We start from the raw sequence: 18,740 nt of genomic DNA, 5'->3' as shown, positions 1-18,740 counted from the left end.
GAGAATTTTGATCGCTGGGCCTATCGTAGCCAAGGGTTCTGTCGCAAAAACAAAAGCTTCGTGGAAAAAGTTAGAGCCCAAGTTTTCAGGCCGGGATGGGCCGGACTGTCCTGGCCACTATCACTGCCCAACTCTGATGGGCTTAACGTCGCTAAGGAGTAAGGATTCCTTTGAAAACCAGAAGCTTGGGCTGGGCATGGAAAACGTTGGAGCCCAAGTTTTCAGGCCAGGATGGGTGGCCCTGTTCGGGCCATTACCACGGCCCAACTTTGACCCATGAGCCATGACAATGACATGCTTAAAATAAATCGGGCTGGGCAGACTTTAGGCATAAAAGGCTCTAAATTCAGGCCTGGCCCAAGCTTACTTCAGACTAGGCTTTTATCCAAGGCCCCGATGACAGACTTATAAGTTTAAGCCAGTGTGGCAGTGAGTGTCTAAATCCAAGCCCGGCCCAAACTTATTGCAGTCATCATTTAGAAACTCAAGTTACTCAACGTCCCCATCGCCAATGAAATTAGCAAAAAACTAAGAATACTACATTATATACTGAAGTCAAGTTCGCTCAATGATTTTTTGTCAGGTCTATACAAAAGGGCACAGATAAAATTACAAAGACATCCAGCATTTCAAACTAACAGTTACCTTTGCTGCTCTGATCAAAGCATATATACTGACTTGCAGGATTACAGCTCTAGCCTCAAGCAGCTGTCACCACTCATTCCAGTTATTCACAAAATTATCCCACATTGATTCGGCAATCGATTCTCGCAATGAGGAAGCAACTTCATCCTGTACTGTGGAAGCCAAATGCACATCCTGTTGATCATCAATATCAGGCAATTCTTCCACCGTCACCCCTTCAACACCAGCGAACAGCCAATCATTTTTCTCCTCGCGTCGGATGTAGTTATGCAGCACGCACGCAGCTATGACTATGTCTCTCTGAACATGAAATGCATACTGCGGGGCGAGTTTCAGAATAGGAAATCGAGTTTTAAGAACATTGAAAGACTTCTGGATGACATTCCTAAGAGATGAATGCCGGTGATTAAATAGCTCCTCTGCATTTCTAGGTAACTGATTAGCACCCTTGTATTCTTGGAGGTGACATTGAACTCCTGGATATGGAGCAATAAATCCTTCCATGTTTGAGTAACCCATATCAACCAGATAATATTTACCTGTAATAGAAAACTCCATGTATAAGTTGAATTGAGAATTAACTCCTTGATACTAATATGAGAAAACAGAGACATAAAAATAAAAGTAGCTTAAATATATATTGGAGAACCTTCTGGAACATGGGGGAAATTCTGATCTGGATCATCAAGGACAGCCCTTAATACTCGTGAATCTGCAACTGAACCTTCCCAGCCGGGATAAATAAATATGAACTGCATGTCAAATGTGCAAGCTGCCAGGACATTTTGTGACAAAAAGCCACTCTGATTACGAAACCGTGATTGATCCTTAGCTGGGACATGTGCAGGGATGTGCATGCCATCTATGACCCCAATACAATCCTGAACAGAAAGAAGCAGAGTGAATGGCATAACATAATGCACAAAAACTACAGAAAATAAAAGAAAAAAGATTTATTGGTTAACCTTGAAATACGGGAAGAATCTATTACTATTGAGAATTTCAGCTGGAGTGGTGAGAGGCGGTGGTTCCAGAAATTCACGCGAGAGTGACTTCACTGCTTTCAACACATTATTGAAATGCCGGCTTATGGTTTCCCCAGAATGCTGAAACCGTTCTTGAATTACTCGATTTCGCTCATTGTGACCAATGACGTTCAAGAAAATAGCGAGCTGCTCCTCTATCATAACACCTGATGTGTCACGCAACATGCCTCTCTGTCGAAGAGTGTTGCATAATCTGTGAAAAACATGCTTATCCATCCGAAACATCTCACGACACACACTATCATGACCCTCCAGCACTTCAGCCATGAAACAACTTCCACTGGGAGATGAACTAATGCAAGGTTGCCTAGTAACACTATTATAATAATAGTAACCAGCAGCAGCAACTAATTCCATCTCCTCCAGTTCTAAGTCAAAATCATCCATGCTAACAGACGTATCTGTAAAAATAGAAATGAAATAAAGTATATATAACACATTGCAATTACTCAAAGATAAACCAACTTAATAGCACATGAAGCATTCTAGTAAAATCATGTAGACTTCAAACACAAACAACAATTCAGTGAAGAAAAAGAAAATCATTACTGTATTTCATTTAAGCTCATCAGCATATTGGTTTGACCAAGATTTCAAATTCATTACAAACTCCTGATAATGATTGTACAAAACCATGACCAAAAGTTACGGAACTAAGACTTAACATGATCAACCATCAACTAGATGAAGCACTACACTTCCTCTGCACCCATAATAACCGTTTCTCACTCTTAAGAGATATAAATGTTTCTCTGGCATTTGGGCTTTCAAATAAATCCAAGGCAAAAAAGTAAACCCTCTGTTCAACACCTTGTATCTCATCCAATACTTTTATGCATTTGCTTATAGAAAATCGGTCCTCACTCTTCATGATAGCAGATGCCCTCATCTTTGACGCAGCTGCTATTTCCAGCATGGCATCCACTATCGCATCTCCAGTAGCCCTCCGACCTCTCTTACGACGACCAGAACCTGAAGGTGTAACTGACTGATGCTTGTTTTGTCCATCTAACAAGTTAACATCATCCCCAGAACCCGAAGAGGCATCATCATCCACATAATTCATCGGTGCGCTCGGATCAACAGACATCCTCAAAGTCTCAGTACACATCAACAATTGAGAACTTTTAGTTCCAACTGTCTTCATCCCAAAAATAACAAGAGAAACCACAATTATTCCAATACTACATTTAATAAAAAAATCCCTAATCAAGTAAATAAAGCAGCAGAAATGGGAAACATTTAATATGAGACTAAATATAATAATAAAACAAAATCAGCCTTCCATATGAGACATATATTCAGTTATTCAACAAAAAAAAAAAACAAATAAATTACGTGAAAATAACTACATGCGGCACTGCCATAAAGTCAGGTCATATTGAGAGCTACGTACTTCATTAAATCAAACATGAACCACCAGGTCACATGCTCTTCAAAACCAACCCCTAAACCCCTTGTTTGTAAGAGTAAACAATCCTTACCTCCTCTATTTTAAAAAGCTAAATTAATAATTTTCTCATCATCACTCAAATCCAGAAAATAAGTAACTGCATTGGCTTTTAAATTTTCATAATCTTCTCCTTATTTTACATTGTGATGTTTGATCTCTATAATGACGACCAATCCCTACAAGAACTCCCTAAAAGTTTAAAGCATTCAAACACTTGAGAAAGGGAAAATATGTATGTATTCAAGAGTCTCCATGTCACAATTGTTTAGTATAACATTTCCTTTTGAATGAAGAAAACTCTTGAGACATTTTTCCTTTGGGGCATGCCCATTTTGAACAATGGTACTCCAGACAACATAAAAATAAGAAATCAATTCTAAAGAAAAGCACCACCTATGAAAAAAAAAAACCACCGAAAATAAAATGGTTTCGGTACAAGAAAAAATCGAGTAAAATAATTCGGATAGAATTAAATCCAACACAGTCGTCTAAAGCAACTGACAAAGAATAAAATATATAAACTGCTCTGAAAAAGAAAAAGAAATACGCTTTCTTCTTCAAATATATAAGTAAACAACAAAAGCTTCTTCCTTTATGCACAATGAGAACCAAAAGAATTCATTTATTTCGATTTCAATACGAATACTTTTCATACACAATCAGTCGCAAGAAAAATGAAACGAATCGAGAGAAAAACATAACCAAACACTCCGAATATAAACCCTAGATTGTTTTCAAATGCCGTGCATGAGATACAAGGATCAAATGCAAGGGCCCAAAGAGAATATTTAAAAACTAACCGCTTCAAGAAATTCTTCTTCTTCTTGATATACGTCTTGCTTATTGCTTCTGGATTGATTTAGTTATGCTCAGAGATTACTAGGGTTTAGGATTCTCGTTTTGGTAGGAGGGAATCTGGGTATTACCGAAACAAAAACCTTTAAAATGGAAAAAGAAAATTATATGCTTATTTTCTGACCTTTCGGTTATATAGATGACTGACGGACCAATAATCTCTACGGGTAGTCGGGTACTCTTTTTGGGCCTTTTTTTTCTTTGGGCCGTACTTTCATAAATGGGCTTTATGATGGCCCCTGATGTGCTAATGTCTGACCCGCCGGTGATATGGATGTTTGACGGACCAATCATCTCTACGGGTACTCTTTTTTAGCTTTGGGCCGTACTTTCATAAATGGGCTTTATGATTGCCGCTGCCCTCTAATTGTCTGGCCTGCCGGTGATATTGAATCATTGATGGCTGACGGACCAATCATATCTACGGCCCACGGGTACTTTTTTGGGTTTTCTTTGGGTCGTACTTTCATAAATGGGCTTTATGACTGTCTCGTTATGAAATCTTGGGCTTCATAGTCATGCATGACAATTGTCAACAGCAACATTTTTCTCATCTGGCCAATCATACTCGGATTAAATCTGTACAACTACACTTTACAAACATATCCCTAACCGCTAGTTTTATATTCTAGGCTTTGGATAAGCTATCCAACAAAGCCATTCTAACAGCTATCAAACCTTTGTACAACTCCTTCACTTCTCCTTCTAAACCCTTAATCCCTTCCTCTAATTCTCCACAACTTCTTGTCAATTCTTCAACAGCAACTCCAATCTCATCACTTTCTGCTAGACAATCTCTCAAGTTCCGGGACGCCTCGATCGTCCGGCGCAACTCTGCCAGCATTGTAGACCCGGCTCCCCTGCTACTTTCTGTCACTTTCTTTTGCAACCCAAGCAAAGAAAATGACCAAGAATTTGTTGATTGCAGCTGCATTGATGGAAACATATGCTTTGATGATTTGAATGATAATGTGATTCCAAGAATTCGACAAACCAATGATGTCATCGCCGTAGACCCAGTTAGGATCTCACCCAGTTGAGTGGTTCCACCACTTGACTTGCCAGGACTGCACCTCTGACTTAACAACTTCTTTGATTTGGAGCAGCTGCGCTTGGAATTCATCTCTCTACTTCTTTCAATTACAATACAAGAATCTAACATGTGCCGTGCACGCGCTGTAGTTGCTGAATTAGGCTCAAAATTGGCTTCAACCGAGTGTGCCACTATTCTTAATGACTGGATGTAACTCTGCATAATCTCTAGTTTCTCTGATGCTTCATTGCATGCATCAAGGATGTCAACATTGAAGTCGAGATATTCATCAATGAGTTTCCGATCAGAGTCTTGAGCAACGACATTGATGAGTGATTCTTGCTCTATTTTTTGGGTTGCGGCGGAGGCAGCAAGCAGATCAATTATCCAAGCAGCACTGGCGTATCCTGTTCCATTTATCCCAAATGCTGGTGACTGATCATGAAGGGCGTCGAGCTCTGAAGTGAGTCGCTGATCAAATTGGGTTCTGACCGGTAAAGGAGCGACCGCTGCTGGAGAAGCAGATATCCTCGCGTGGATCCGGAATGAGAGGCCTCTGAGAATGCTGGATGGCTTCATGTTAATTTCTGTGTGTCAAGGCCTTGAGGAGGATCACAATGAAAGGTAACGTCCCTTATATGTATATCAAGGGCTTTTTATTAAAGGTGTGGAGGTGGTGGTGGGGTTCATAATTGGTTAATGCACTAAAATATAAAGAAAGAGCATTGCATGGCTACAAAAGCTGCCATGGTCTCCAATAATAACAAATTAAGGTCCCTACGTAATTTTCTCTAAATCATGAGCTGTCTTAGATAGCGTGGTCTAACAAATGAGTGCCACGTACAGAAAAGGCAAACACCCACATATTTTTTTTAACCGAGAACGATATCATATGAGTTTATCTTTTGAACATCCGATATAGACCTAAATAAGGGTTGTTAAGCCCGCACACGTAGAAGTTTCCCACCTAACGACAGAGTAAGTTGAGTCAAAGCACAACGCGGATATTGCTCCTAGAGTCCTAGTGGAATCACTCGGGATCTCTCGAATCCATACAGTTCCACCTCAGAGAGATTCACCAACTAAACTATCACCTAAGTAGTTCCCACATGGATTCAAGCTTAAGATTTATTGTTCCATCATTGGTAACACACTCAAAGCATAATAACTAAGAGCAGACTTTTGGTGAATTTGGTTAAGCCAATGTGCCCTGGATCTGGTTGTAAGATTTTTTTTTGCTTAAAATGTCGTGACTAAGACCCCTCCATATGGCTTTTCAACAAATCCCCACTTTTGCTTTTGTCGTCCCACTGTTTGCCACGTTTAGATAATTAGATTCCTCAACTTAGAAACAAAAATTAAACTCTCTACATAATTGGTTTAGTGCAATAATATAGATTAGCTAGTGTGTGGTCTGGGCTCAATTATAAAGCTACATAGGTGGCAGAGGAAGGGTGGGTGGCAGGCAAAAAGACATCAAATTCATAGATTTAGATACTTTGCTGTTTTATGGAGAGGATCCTATTAGTATATTATTTCCAAGATCTCAACCACAGGAGGATGAATCATGCTCCATCCTAAGATATAGTGTGTACTATAATGATGGATTCAATGGCCCTAGCCGTACACCAAGTTGTACAGAATTATTGGATCCATCATTGGGGACTAATTCATTGTCCACAAACTTTGCAGACAAAAGGCAAATAATTCAGATGTACTCAGACAGTCTTTCAACTTTTAAGGGCATTCATTTTCATGTAAAAAGCAGAGTTTTTAAACCCGAATCGGCCCGCCGGTCGGACCGCAAAACCCGTGAACCGGCGGCCTACCCGGTTTTTTACTGGAAAAAGACCGTTTACGCATCAACCCGTGTCAAACCGTGGGTTAACCCTTATAACCGCGCAACCCGTGACCCGTTGAGTTAACTAAAAAACCGCATGTTTGTAAAATGACTTAAAAAACAAAGAATATTTTTTTTTGTTAATGAATTTTAAGGCCAAATATGTCATTTACCTTCAATGTGACAAAATTGCCCTAATCTCTCTCTCTGATTCACTCCCGTTCAGCTTCTTCTTTGTTTGCGAGTTGGCTTGCGAGCTTGTACCTCACCCTCACGTTGTGCCTCACTGAACTTGCGATGCGAGTTGCGCCGAGCCTCACTGAGTGACTACCGTCGTCTACCACGGCACCACCAGGCATCAACGCCGTGAGCCCATCTCCCTCAGGTACTCTTCCCTCTTGATTATTGCTTGATGCCTCGATCTATCCATTCTCCCGTAGCTATTAAATTGAAGGTTACCTCATGTAAATAAAGAAGTTTTACATATATTGGTTGGTTTTTCTTTTTGTTCGCTGCAATGAATTCAATTGGGCACTTCAATGGTATTTTGTAGTTTTAGGTTATTAGTTTTATGTATTTACGGTTTTTCTTTTTGCTGCTTAGAAAAAACGAAGTTTATACTTTATAGTTTATACTGGTGAAGAAGTTGAATTTTTCAATTGAGAAAACGAAAAAAAAAAAAGTCAAAAAAATTGGATTTATGCAGTAAGAAGGGAAGGGATCAAAACTCTTTATGTGTTAGAATTGATACAAGGTTGTCTTGTATGTATTCATGTTGCATTGAAACCATCTTTTATTGTTACTTTCTTTTGTAAAGATTGATTATAATTACTTCCATAAATTTTTTGGAAGCAAGAATCTTGTTTGCTCTGGAGGTTTTATCATCAGGGCTTGACTTTTTCCTATTCTCTACTGTTTTACTTCCTTTCTGGAGGTTATTTTGTGCTTCATAGAGTTTTGGAACTGCTTAATGACTTGAAGTGGGGAAATAGAAGCGAGGACCTGATTTTGTCTAACTATTTATTTTGTTTTTCTTCTACAACTTTCTTTAGCCATTATATACATAGTTGTGGTCAATTTGTTGCATTAGTAGAATTCTTGAAATAAATTCTTAAACTCTATCTTTTTACTCTGTCTATGTACTCTGTCTTTATTCTCTTACACATGTCATATACTCTGTCCTTCTGTCTTATGCTCTGTCTATATCTTATACATTCTTGCAGGAAGGTCTGAAATAATATGGCATCTAATTCCAATCCTGAAGGTTCATCCCAAACCCCAAGTGCTAGTGACAGTAGCAAAAATGTAAGGGGGAAAAGTGATCCAGCATGGAGGTATTGTAAGCATGTGCAGGAAACCAATTCTGTTGGAAGACCAAAGAATACAATTATATGTATGTACTGCCTCAAAGAGATTAAAGGTGGTGGAATCAACCGTTTCAAAATTCATTTATCTGGAGTTAGTGGTCAAGGAGTTGAGAGATGCAAGAAGGTTCCTGCTGAGGTTCAAAATGAAATGTTGCAAAATGTTACATCTTACGAGAATAAAAAAAGGCTATCCCAAGATCGTTATGAGGATCAATATGGAGATGGTCCTGCAGTTGAAGATGATGAAGTTGAAGAAGTGATGTGCAAGAGAACTAAGTCAACTAACACTGTAAAAAAAGGGAAGAAGAAAAGTGTTGATAATCCAATAAATTCTTACTTCATGTCCAGGACGACTCCTGGATCTCAACCAACTATCAAAAGTGTCTTGCAATCTCAAGAGGCAAAAGAAAAGGTGGACCTTGCCATTGCCAAGTGGATGATAGATGCATCAATTCCATTCAACGCTACTAACTCAAAACTTTATCAACCGATGATTGATGCAATAGCAAGTATAGGACCAGGTTATAAAGGTCCTAGTATTCATGCTGTTCGAGGTAAATTGTTGGGTAAAAGTGTGGAAGAGGTGAAGATGTTTGTGAAAAATTTTCACAGCATTTGGAAAGTTACTGGCTGCACAATCATGTCTGACGGTTGGACAGATCAAAATAGCAGAACCTTAATCAATTTCTTAGTGTATTGTCCCAAGGGAACAATCTTTTTGAAGTCCGTTGATGCCTCAGAAGCTTCTAAGACCGGTCAGTTGTTGTTCAAATTGTTCAGGGAAGTTGTGCTAGATGTGGGGGTGGAAAATGTGGTGCAGGTGGTCACGGATAATGCCTCAAATTATGTCATGGCTGGTAGGTTATTAGAAGGTGAGTTTCCGACATTATCTTGGTCTCCTTGTGCCGCACATTGCCTTAATTTGATGTTTCAGGATATTGGAAAGCTTGAAGATGTGAGTAGTGCTGTGAAACATGCTGCTGGGATTACTAAGTACATTTACAATCATTGTTTTGTTTTGAATTTGATGAGGCAGCACACAGGTGGTAGAGAAATTATTCGTCCAGCTCCAACTAGGTTTGCTACAAATTTTGTTGCATTACAAAGTATATTGGCTCAAAAAGATGCATTGCGAGCTATGGTGACATGTAAGGAGTGGATACAATCATCATATTCAAAGGATGTGAATGGAAGAAGATTTGCTAATAATGTCTTGGATTCAAAGTTTTGGAGTGAATGTGGTATTATTGTGCAACTAACTGAACCACTTATGTGTGTGCTTCGTTTGGTTGATGGTGATGATAGGCCAGCTATGGGTTATCTGTATAAGAGCATCCATGTAGCAAAGGATGAGATGATCAGGAGGTTTCAGAGAAAGAAGAGAAGGGTCCAACCATTATTGTCAATTGTAGATTCTCGGTGGGATAGTCAATTGTACAAGAATCTCCATGCTGCTGGTTTCTGGTTGAATCCTAGTAACCAATACAACATTGAAGAGATGACAAAGCATAGAGACACAGGATCTGGTATCTTGGATGTGATTGAGAAATTCTCTTATGGAGATATGGATTTGAGTGGTAAGTTGACTTCTGAGATGAGGATTTTCGTAGATGCTGAAGGAGATTTTGGGAGAAAGACTGCCATAAATGACCGAGAAAAAATGCTTCCTGGTAAAGTTTATTAATCTATTACTATTTTGAAGTACTTATATTTTTGATAATTTTATTAACTTTGTTCACAAATGTGCAGCTGAGTGGTGGAGATACTATGGAAACTCTGCTCCTAATCTTCAAAAGTTGGCTATGCGTGTGTTGAGCCAAACTTGTAGTTCCTCAGGGTGCGAGAGGAATTGGAGTATTTTTGAGCACATCCACTCAAAAAAAAGGAACAGGTTGGAGCATCAGCGGCTAAATGATTTGGTTTATGTTCACTATAATTTGAGGCTACAACAGAGGTAATCGGTTAATTTGTAATCTTTATAGATTAATAATTCAACTATCTAATTTATATTTTTGTATCTAATTTACATGTGTGGTAGGAATTATTGGAAAGGTCGGAACTATGATCCAATTAATTTTGAAGATTTCACCTCCTATGGTTCATGGATCTTAGAAGAGGAACCTCCTCTCTTGACCATTGATGAAGTTCAAGCATTTAGAGAATTGGATGCATCTTCAAGCATCCAAGGTAATTGTTCTAAACTTTTAAAATACATATTATAAGTTTGTAAGATTATCTTGTAGTGATGAATTTATAATGATTTTCTAGATAACAATGTGGAGATAAATTTGGATGAGGCTTTCATTGAGGATGAGGAGGAAGATGATGATGATGATGATGTGTCACCACAACAAAACCGATTGAATGTTGAGATGAATATCCCATTTTTCACTGAGAATATTGGTGGAGAAACTCAAGTCAATGAACAAAATAATTAGTCCTTGGAGTTTATTTGGAACTTTGTATTTGGAATTTCAGATTTAGACTTTAGAACTTTGAGTTTGAACTTTTAAGTTTGGATTTGAACTTTGTGTATGGACTTTGGTATTCTTGATTGTTTATTTGCAACTTTGTGTTTGGAACTTTTAAGTTTGAATTTGAACTTTGTGTATGTACTTTGATCATTGTTGATTGTTTATTTGTAACTTTGTGTTTGGAATTTGGATTTTATGTTTGAAATTAGTATATAGTTATATAGTATATAACTATTAAATTATAATTATTTATTATTTTAATATTTATTAAAAACCCGCGGTTCAACCTCCCTCATAACGGTTGAACCTTGAAACCCTTGACCCTTCAGCCTTGACGGTTCGATGCGCGGGTCGGGTTTAAAAACTATGGTAAAAAGTTCAAGATACTTGACATGCTTGAAGAACTTTGACACCCTGCGGGGTCTCACGAACCCAAGGTTCTGTAACAGTTCAACAAACCCACTGGCAACCCTCTTAGAGGTTATTTTCTCAATCCCTGAAATGGGAGGGTTCTAATGGGGGGTTATGAAAAATTCTCTCAAGTTCCTCTCTGGTTAACATCCAGCTCCAGCATCTTATCAACTTTGAAAGAGTTTACTAATCTTTAAACCCCAAAATCTCTAAATTTTAAAAACTTTTCTCATGAACATACACTCCATGCCACATCTTAACTTTTCTTGAATTCCTCACATCTACATTCCAAAACTATCCGAAACATATAACTTTAACTCCCCACTATTAGTAAATTGATTCCCAACAGTTTGGAAATATTTCCCAAGATTGTAATTTAACTAATTCATTAAATGAAAAAAAGGTAAAACCATACTACTATAATGTAATGAGAACAGCAATAATAGTCTTTATCCTAGTAATCACAAACTCAATGTTGCATGCACCCATACCGCATTAATGCTGGCTGGTAACATCCAGGTTTCCAACACGTCTCCCTGCAAAATATTATTCTTATACTTTTGAGAACAAATATTTACTCGGGCCCTCAAGAACTAAACAAAATTCAAACTAGACAGAGTGAAAATGTTTTTTTAACTCATTCGTTTCTTATTAGCAGGAAATTAATACTTTAAAAGAAAAAGACTCCTACCACACGATAAAATAGGAGGCCAAATGGAACAGAACAGATCATTCATTCCAAGGTCTTAAGAAGCCTAAATAATGCAGCTGCTTCCCTAATTCGCGAAAATTCTATGCAAAAGGCTTGGACTTCAATGAACAGATCCTTAACTGCAAAAGCCAACCAATAATCAAAATCAACAAAGATAGCTCCAAAGATAAAGCATGAATGTATTTACTTGCAGGACCGTGCACACATGGCACACTTGGTTTAATTAGCCGTAAAGAGCAAACCACATCCATTCAAACCTACCCCATTCGGCTATTCCCAACCAAGAAAAAGGGGCTAGAAAATAGAGATTAATACAAATAAACTAACAAAGAGTTCTACTTCTAACTAAAAGATGAAGAATTGAAAAAACTCACCATCAATAATCCTATTTCGGATTAGACTCTGCAGGAAAACACAAACAAGTCGAACGAGTCTGTTCTGCATGTACTTATCCTGGATAATAAGAAAAAAGATTAACATGTTATAGAATTATTTAGATTTAATTGTACTCTATAACACCGCATGTATTAAAAATGAGTAGGAAGTGAAGAGGAAGACCTAAAAAGGCATGGCTTGAAGTAGTAAGAAAGGATATGGATTTAATAGGAATTGATGAAAGTATGATCCTGGATAGAAATATATGGTGGAAATGAATACACGTAGTGGACTCCCGTAGATTTTCTCATAGACTCATGTAATCAACTCCAAAATTTTGGAATAAAGAGTCAGATGATGATGATTCCTTTATTATCAAAGACAGCAACCGGACAGAAAATCACCTTTCAGAGTTTTCAAAAAAAATGAGGTTTTAACAAAGAAAATTACTATATCTTCTTCTTTTCTTTTCTTTTTTTGTGGTCTGAAGTTACATTCCCTCTTGAACTTACTAAGGACTGCTCAAAGCACATTGAAGGTTCAATCAATTAAAGGATACACCGCCAGCTAGCAAAGCCCCCACCCACGAAGGGGTATTCATTACGAGTCGCTGATTCACTCTTTCTTCTCATGACACACTAAATAAATCATTGGGTTTCACATAACAGTCAACTTAAAAGACCGCAAATAGATAAAATAAAATATATAAAAAAACCCACCTTCGTCCAATAATAGCAGGAAATGTACTCATCACCTTCACGACATTAAATTGCTACAGAGGCATGAAATGATGAAAGGAGAAAGAGATGCACAGGAAGAGAGGTACCTTGTTGCTATCGCAAGATGATATACAATTTGTTATATACAGGCGCACAAATTCTTTAGGAAGTTCAACTGCTGTTGTGAGCCTATTTACAACTTCCATAGAGTGTAGACTCATTTCCATACTGACAAGAACTGTAAAATACCTGAATAAAATTTGAGAGAGAGAGGGAGGGAGGGAGGGAGGGAGATAGAGGTTAAAGTGTATCAGTTCTAAGCTCTATCATATAAAACAATTACTTCAGACAATGAAACATACTCAGCAATTTCAGGTGAATTGATCAACTTAGTAAGAAACTCAACAGCAATAAGGGGATTGTTCTCCACCAATTCCTGAGGGTAAGACAGAGAGGCCATTGAATATCAAGGAAACATCACTAATAGTAGTATTGAAAACAAAGAGCAGGGTAATCAAATCACAAACCGGTAGTTTTTTTGGAGGAAGTCCACAATGATAGACTAATTTTGGATCATTTGACAACTCAACCAACACTTTCTGTGAAACAAGAGCAGAAGGTTAAGCAAATTATGACAGCCGATATGACATATAAAAGTGCCGTACTCTTGAAATCACACACCGAAAAGCAAACAATATAAAACCTTTTACATTTCTGTTAATATAAGAAGAGCATTCCATAGAATCTTTAACATGATTTAAATCATTTGCTTAAGAGCAACAAAACAGAAACGTATATGGCAATTAGCATTCAAAGTGGTTATGTGTCCTTTTCATCTATTTCACTTTAGACTGAAACTCTGTTGGTCAACCAGCATTTAATCGGGAACCTCATTCTTCCATTCAGAGGAAGAAAAAAACAAAACTTGATAGATCTTTTTCACACAAAAGTATTAGAAACCCTTCACAAATATTTAGCGTCGCACATAGTTCATGCAAAAAGTATTAGAACCTCTTGTTGAGCAGGTGCAAGAGATCCCTTCAAAGCTTTTGCAATTAATTTCCTAACTGCTGCTTCCCTGCTAGTATCAGCACACATGCCATGATCCCATGAAAGCTCGTGATTGTTGTCAGGGGTGAGCCACACAAGCTGTAAAGGGCCAGAAAAGTACTCAAACAACGAAATTTGGCTGATCAGTCACAAACATCATAAGTTGCTTACGTCTTCGCGCAGTATTTGTAACATGGGTGGAAGAGGCCTCATCAGCTGAGGACCTAATCTGTCCAACGACAGGTTCGCCAAAAGTCCAGTTAGCGTCTCGTCCCTATCTCCAGATCCAACTTTAGGCTTGGCTCCAGGTAGCAAATCAAACCTAAAATATGCCCCTTAATTCTCATCTTCGGAAAGATATGAGACCAATATTCAATCATGGAGAACATAGTGGCATACTCTGAACCGTAGAACAAAGAAAAAGAAAGTAGAGACAAGACATTGTTTCTTCACTCCCAAGAAAAGACATACTCTGGTGAATTTGCATCACAACCGCAAGGTAAATCAGGATCTGCCACCACATTTTTGACTGAGGCTGTACCATATACACCCTTACATAGCTCTGGATAAACTTTATCACTGTACTGTTGCTGCAGCTGTTCGCGGATTGGGAAAGCCTGACAGTAAATTCGTATAAATATATTTATCAACCAAAGCAATGATAGAGACAGAAGCAAAGAGAATCTATTATTTAGCACATAACATGGCCATAAATGCCATGGATGTATACATGCCCGACATAAATTTACTCCTTAAAAAACATAATCTTATTCATATAAATTTGGGCACATTTATATGCAAGTACTTACATGACCTGAAGGATCAAAACCTTTAATGTAACCAGCAGCCGGCTGTTCAAGAAACTGCAAATAAGAGCCAAAATGATGCTTCAAAGACCATAATGACGAATAGATGTATTTAGTAAGTAAAAACAAAAACACAAGTGGCATTATAGAAGAATGAGAGTAAGACATGGAAATTGAGGATGGAAAACTAATTTTAAAATGCTTTTCGCTATGCCATAAATGCCTAAAAGTTCCTTCGGAAAAAAATGTATCAGGGCACATAGGCAAGTTCAACGAGCCAGATTTGGAATCACAATGTACCAGATTTAGAATCTCAACAAACAAGAGGATAAAATACCTAGGTAAGCAAAAGTTCAAAATGATATATCACTGTTCTATCCCCCATAATTTGGATAGCTGAAAGTCTTTTTTCAGACACATTATGCTTCAAGAATGGTAGTCATAAATTATCCATGGCACACCACCAAAAACACAGCTCAAATAAAAGTAAGCTCGGGCCACTTCAAGGATATAATAAATTTCTAAGTTCCCAATAATCAGGATAAACTTACAAAGACTCACATAAACCATAAGAGAAAGAATAGTACAAGGACTCCTACTATTAACTAGCTGCTAACTACATTAAGGAAGCCCAACAGCAATTAAATAGAGGTGGACATTAAAAGACCAAGCTTATACAGCCCTCACTCAAACGTGCAGTTTTGCTCGCATGTCGAAGCATCAAACCTCAACCATCACTGTAGTCCTGGAAGATGTCTAAGTTCACAACTGACTGACTCATTATTACCATTAAATGTCATAACCGAAGAACTGAATGAAGAAAGTTAAACCTCTTTGCTACTGCTAGAGCCAACAGAGCCCAACAACTGTAGAACAAATGCCCTCTCATACTTTTCTGCTTCATCATCACATGCAGCCTGTAATAAAACAGGAAAGTTGTTGCATCATCATTCACAAAAGATAACATAAAAGCCAAAGTAAAATGTACAGCATAAGTACAAAGATCCATTCAGTGCAAGCAAAAGCATAAAGATACATTCCAAATATAAGAATAACGCACGTGCATATGGATGTATCCACTACAAAAAAGGGCGTCAAACAACTCCCTGCACAAGGCTCTTCTACCAGGTGTCGGGGTGCATCTTTGCCCCAACATTGCGGAGCAGGATATGAACATGTGTCATCAAGATTGCAGTGAAGCAACTCTCCCACATGCGTCAATTACATATAAAAAAAATCTTGAGGTAAATCACAAATTTGATAGACAAACCAATTGAACAATCACAACCCTATCAGAACATAGGTTCCATTTTCAACAATATCATTAGACTCCGTTACAGAAATCATGGCCTTGCAAACTTATCAGAAAATTAGGGGCGCAAAGAAAAAGGTCCATCTAATAAGGACGCAACTCTTGGGTAAAAAAGCTAAGCCCGATCTTCAACATAAGGATGATTTATATGAAAAGCTCTTAGGCAGCCTTGTAAGAGCCCACAAATGGTGTAAACAAACCGAACCCAAGCTCTCTTACGAAGCCTGCTTATAAACAAGAAGAGACGGGGCTTGGAGAAGCCACTTGTCCATCTCATTTGCACGCCTAGAAAATACTTTTCTCTTTGTTCTGGCTCGCAATGGTCGGTCTTCATGTCTTCGTTTTTGATAGTGTTACCAGCAATATGAAAACTTGTATATAGATCTATGATCGTGATTATCGGCAAGATGATCGACCAAACTATTTACTTAGATTAAAAAAGGAAGAGAGGAAACAGAATGAGCAAATTACAGTAGCAAATTCCTATGACATTTCATATGTCCACAAAAGACCTTAACAGTCTATCTAAAGCCAAGATCCTTCATATAAGATGATATGAAACAGCAAAGAAACAGAACTAAATGCATTATTGAGAATGCAACGAAGCAGTCATATGCCATATAGCGAACATAATATAAATTCTTCTGGCCATGCAATCATTGTATGTAGCTACCATGCAGCTTATTTGCTCAATTATGATACAAGTGTTAGTCCAGAAATCAAGAAGATTCATAAAACATGGAATGATGGAAAGACATTAAAAATGTAATTTTAAGAATGAGAGTTATTTTACATACTATCTATCCAATAACCACTTTTCAGATGCACCGTCTATCACAGCGGGAATTGACAGATCAAACTCAAGAACACTGGCATGTTTCAAAGGCTATTATCATGTAAATAAGTAGATGCTAGTAAGCTGACAAATCTCACTCCAGGGAGTACAGTAATATAAGGTGTATTCAACCACTATTTATCTTTCAATTTTCCTATAATAAAGCCGATGCCTTAAGCTAAAGTAAACAATTCTAGTGCACAAGGCACCAGCAGTGGGCGGGGTCGGGGACATACAAGATGTACATAGAACTTACACCCACATAATATGTAGAGAGGTTGTTCCCATGAATTGAACCTATGTCCTCTATGTTGTATTAGGCTACTGCATTAAAACTTCCATATGCTTTCAGACAAGCATCAATCTCAAAGCCTGAAGATTGTACACAAATATTCTAAAAAATATCTTGCCAATTAAAAGCCTTGCATAAGAACAGAACCTAAAAGCATAGCAGGCACACAACTAGATAGGAATGGAAACAAAACTATCCTCATAAATACAACAAAAAATAAATCCATAAAGTTTCTAAAATGCATGATTCCGAGAATACCATACCACACTTACATTTACAATAAAAAATATGAAGGGGTTTCCAGAAGATTGCTGGGTTGAACAACTCTGATGAAGCATGGCAAAAGCTATCAAACGTTCAGTAGAATTTAACATCTTTTTGTCCTGCAATTGCACATCATCCAACTGATCTGTAACTGATTGCAGAAGAATATTATCACAGAGGAGCATAGTGAGTGCATAAGAATTTTCTGGCTTCAGTGACTTCGCTAACAAAATTGATAGTACTTCTTTTCCATTTGTCTTCACATATCAGAGTTGTTATCTTTTATTGAAAAATCATTGCAGGAGGGAAAAAAAAAACAAAAACAAAACAAAACAAAACGATCACAGAGTTAAGTGTACTAACAGCGCAAAAGTGACAAAAACCCAAAACCCCAACCATTACAATAATTCTCCCAAACCTAAAGGCAAGTGATTTCTAATGCAAGCAGAAAGAAACAATTATCATCAGAAATTTACTGACAAACAGTGCTAAATCACTGGAGCCCGGAACCCTAACAAACTGAAACACGTGTACGTAAATTGTAATGAAAATAACTTGCCTGCAGGAGGAAGGTGAGTGCATCACAGACATGGATAAGGCGATGGGATGGGAATCTGGAGGTAAAGTCCGTCACGATCGCGTCTATTGACCTTTGTGCGGCTTTCAACAGCGAAAGTAGCGTCTTCGATTCTTGATAACTTAGGCTCGTCATGCCTTGAGCTTCTACTTTGTTTAGTCCAATTTTGGAGAGAGAAGGACGAGAAGTTGGGGAAAGAAGGGTCTGTGTCTGTGTGTTTGATTCATGGAGAAACTGAAAGGAAGACGACACTGATTATGGGCTTCAAAAGAGAATATCATGGGCTGCTAGCAGTCAGCCCCGGTTCAAGCTTCTTGGTGGCTGCCTCTAAGGCCCATGGAAACAGTGAAACACAATAGATATAGCCCAAGTATCGTGGCCCAAGGCTCACGGTCACGGTCTCAAAAGGGCCGCAAGGCCCGCGTTCATCAATCCAACGGGCTTTCCTAATCGCACTGAAAGCTTGACTCCGACATCTCGAAGGCCCTAGGACGACAGAAAATCACCTCTTCTTATTCCAGGCAACCAAAAGGTTTGAGAGAGAGAGGGATAGAAACAAGAAAGAACTGAGAGGAAGCTTCTTGCTTTTCTTTTTTCTCTGTGAAACTCTGACCATGAGATCCATGACAAAGAAGCCTATATAGTAATTTTCTAATCACGTCATTGATACTAAC

The 18,740-nt window shown here is 38.1% G+C and overlaps 4 protein-coding genes across 7 annotated transcripts; 1 reads left to right on the top strand and 3 right to left on the bottom strand.

Annotated features, from left to right (window-relative positions):
- Positions 1–489: 489 nt before the first annotated feature.
- On the bottom strand, positions 490–4,080 carry LOC120001469. Of its 3 annotated transcripts, none has more exons than XM_038849813.1 (5): positions 3,945–4,080; positions 2,502–2,832; positions 1,611–2,092; positions 1,295–1,526; positions 490–1,184 (listed from the first exon to the last, which is right to left on the bottom strand). In XM_038849813.1, exons 2-5 carry the CDS (start codon positions 2,800–2,802, stop codon positions 712–714), a joined length of 1,488 nt encoding a protein of 495 aa, XP_038705741.1. In that variant the 5' UTR covers positions 2,803–2,832; positions 3,945–4,080; the 3' UTR covers positions 490–711. The 3 variants fall into 3 exon arrangements, with proteins under 3 accessions (XP_038705741.1, XP_038705743.1, XP_038705742.1); XM_038849815.1 differs by having other exon boundaries at positions 2,556–2,832; XM_038849814.1 differs by having other exon boundaries at positions 2,502–2,828.
- A 547-nt stretch (positions 4,081–4,627) lies between these two features.
- LOC120002482 (protein BPS1, chloroplastic-like) lies at positions 4,628–5,611 on the bottom strand. Its single transcript, XM_038851255.1, has one exon. The coding sequence runs from the start codon at positions 5,609–5,611 to the stop codon at positions 4,628–4,630; it is 984 nt and encodes a 327-aa protein (XP_038707183.1).
- Positions 5,612–8,111: 2,500 nt separating this feature from the next.
- Positions 8,112–10,677, top strand: LOC120002481. The gene is made up of 4 exons (XM_038851254.1): positions 8,112–9,909; positions 9,989–10,193; positions 10,278–10,426; positions 10,508–10,677. Exons 1-4 carry the CDS (start codon positions 8,112–8,114, stop codon positions 10,675–10,677), a joined length of 2,322 nt encoding a protein of 773 aa, XP_038707182.1.
- Positions 10,678–11,366: 689 nt separating this feature from the next.
- On the bottom strand, positions 11,367–18,298 carry LOC120001436 (CCR4-NOT transcription complex subunit 11-like). Of its 2 annotated transcripts, XM_038849768.1 has the most exons (13): positions 18,049–18,298; positions 17,498–17,608; positions 15,617–15,703; positions 14,790–14,843; positions 14,452–14,597; positions 14,152–14,302; positions 13,942–14,079; positions 13,458–13,529; positions 13,293–13,366; positions 13,038–13,179; positions 12,211–12,289; positions 11,816–11,955; positions 11,367–11,660 (listed from the first exon to the last, which is right to left on the bottom strand). In XM_038849768.1, the coding sequence occupies exons 1-12, from the start codon at positions 18,199–18,201 to the stop codon at positions 11,858–11,860; spliced, it is 1,305 nt and encodes a 434-aa protein (XP_038705696.1). In that variant the 5' UTR covers positions 18,202–18,298; the 3' UTR covers positions 11,367–11,660; positions 11,816–11,857. The 2 variants fall into 2 exon arrangements, with proteins under 2 accessions (XP_038705696.1, XP_038705697.1); XM_038849769.1 differs by lacking the exon at positions 17,498–17,608.
- Positions 18,299–18,740: the final 442 nt, after the last annotated feature.

This window comes from Tripterygium wilfordii, chromosome 7, assembly GCF_013401445.1.
Source record: "Tripterygium wilfordii isolate XIE 37 chromosome 7, ASM1340144v1, whole genome shotgun sequence".
Taxonomy (NCBI): Eukaryota; Viridiplantae; Streptophyta; class Magnoliopsida; order Celastrales; family Celastraceae; genus Tripterygium; species Tripterygium wilfordii.
The sequence above is the reverse complement of the archived record's forward strand: the minus strand, read 5'-3'. Positions and strand labels throughout refer to the sequence as shown.

Excerpts from the sequence above, each read along its gene's own strand:
- LOC120002481 (XM_038851254.1), top strand. The coding sequence starts at position 8,112 with ATGGCATCTAATTCCAATCCTGAAGGTTCATCCCAAACCCCAAGTGCT. Across the intron at positions 10,194-10,277 it reads AATTTGAGGCTACAACAGAG|GAATTATTGGAAAGGTCGGA; the intron begins GTAATCGGTTAA and ends CATGTGTGGTAG. Across the intron at positions 10,427-10,507 it reads TGCATCTTCAAGCATCCAAG|ATAACAATGTGGAGATAAAT; the intron begins GTAATTGTTCTA and ends ATGATTTTCTAG.
- LOC120002482 (XM_038851255.1), bottom strand. The coding sequence starts at position 5,611 with ATGAAGCCATCCAGCATTCTCAGAGGCCTCTCATTCCGGATCCACGCG.
- LOC120001436 (XM_038849768.1), bottom strand. The coding sequence starts at position 18,201 with ATGACGAGCCTAAGTTATCAAGAATCGAAGACGCTACTTTCGCTGTTG. Across the intron at positions 15,704-17,497 it reads TCATATTTTTTATTGTAAAT|GCTGCATGTGATGATGAAGC; the intron begins GTAAGTGTGGTA and ends GTTTTATTACAG. Across the intron at positions 14,080-14,151 it reads TACAAATACTGCGCGAAGAC|CTTGTGTGGCTCACCCCTGA; the intron begins GTAAGCAACTTA and ends GGCCCTTTACAG.
- LOC120001469 (XM_038849813.1), bottom strand. The coding sequence starts at position 2,802 with ATGTGTACTGAGACTTTGAGGATGTCTGTTGATCCGAGCGCACCGATG. Across the intron at positions 2,093-2,501 it reads AGTATTGGATGAGATACAAG|ATACGTCTGTTAGCATGGAT; the intron begins GTGTTGAACAGA and ends CTATTTTTACAG. Across the intron at positions 1,527-1,610 it reads GATTCTTCCCGTATTTCAAG|GATTGTATTGGGGTCATAGA; the intron begins GTTAACCAATAA and ends CTTTCTGTTCAG.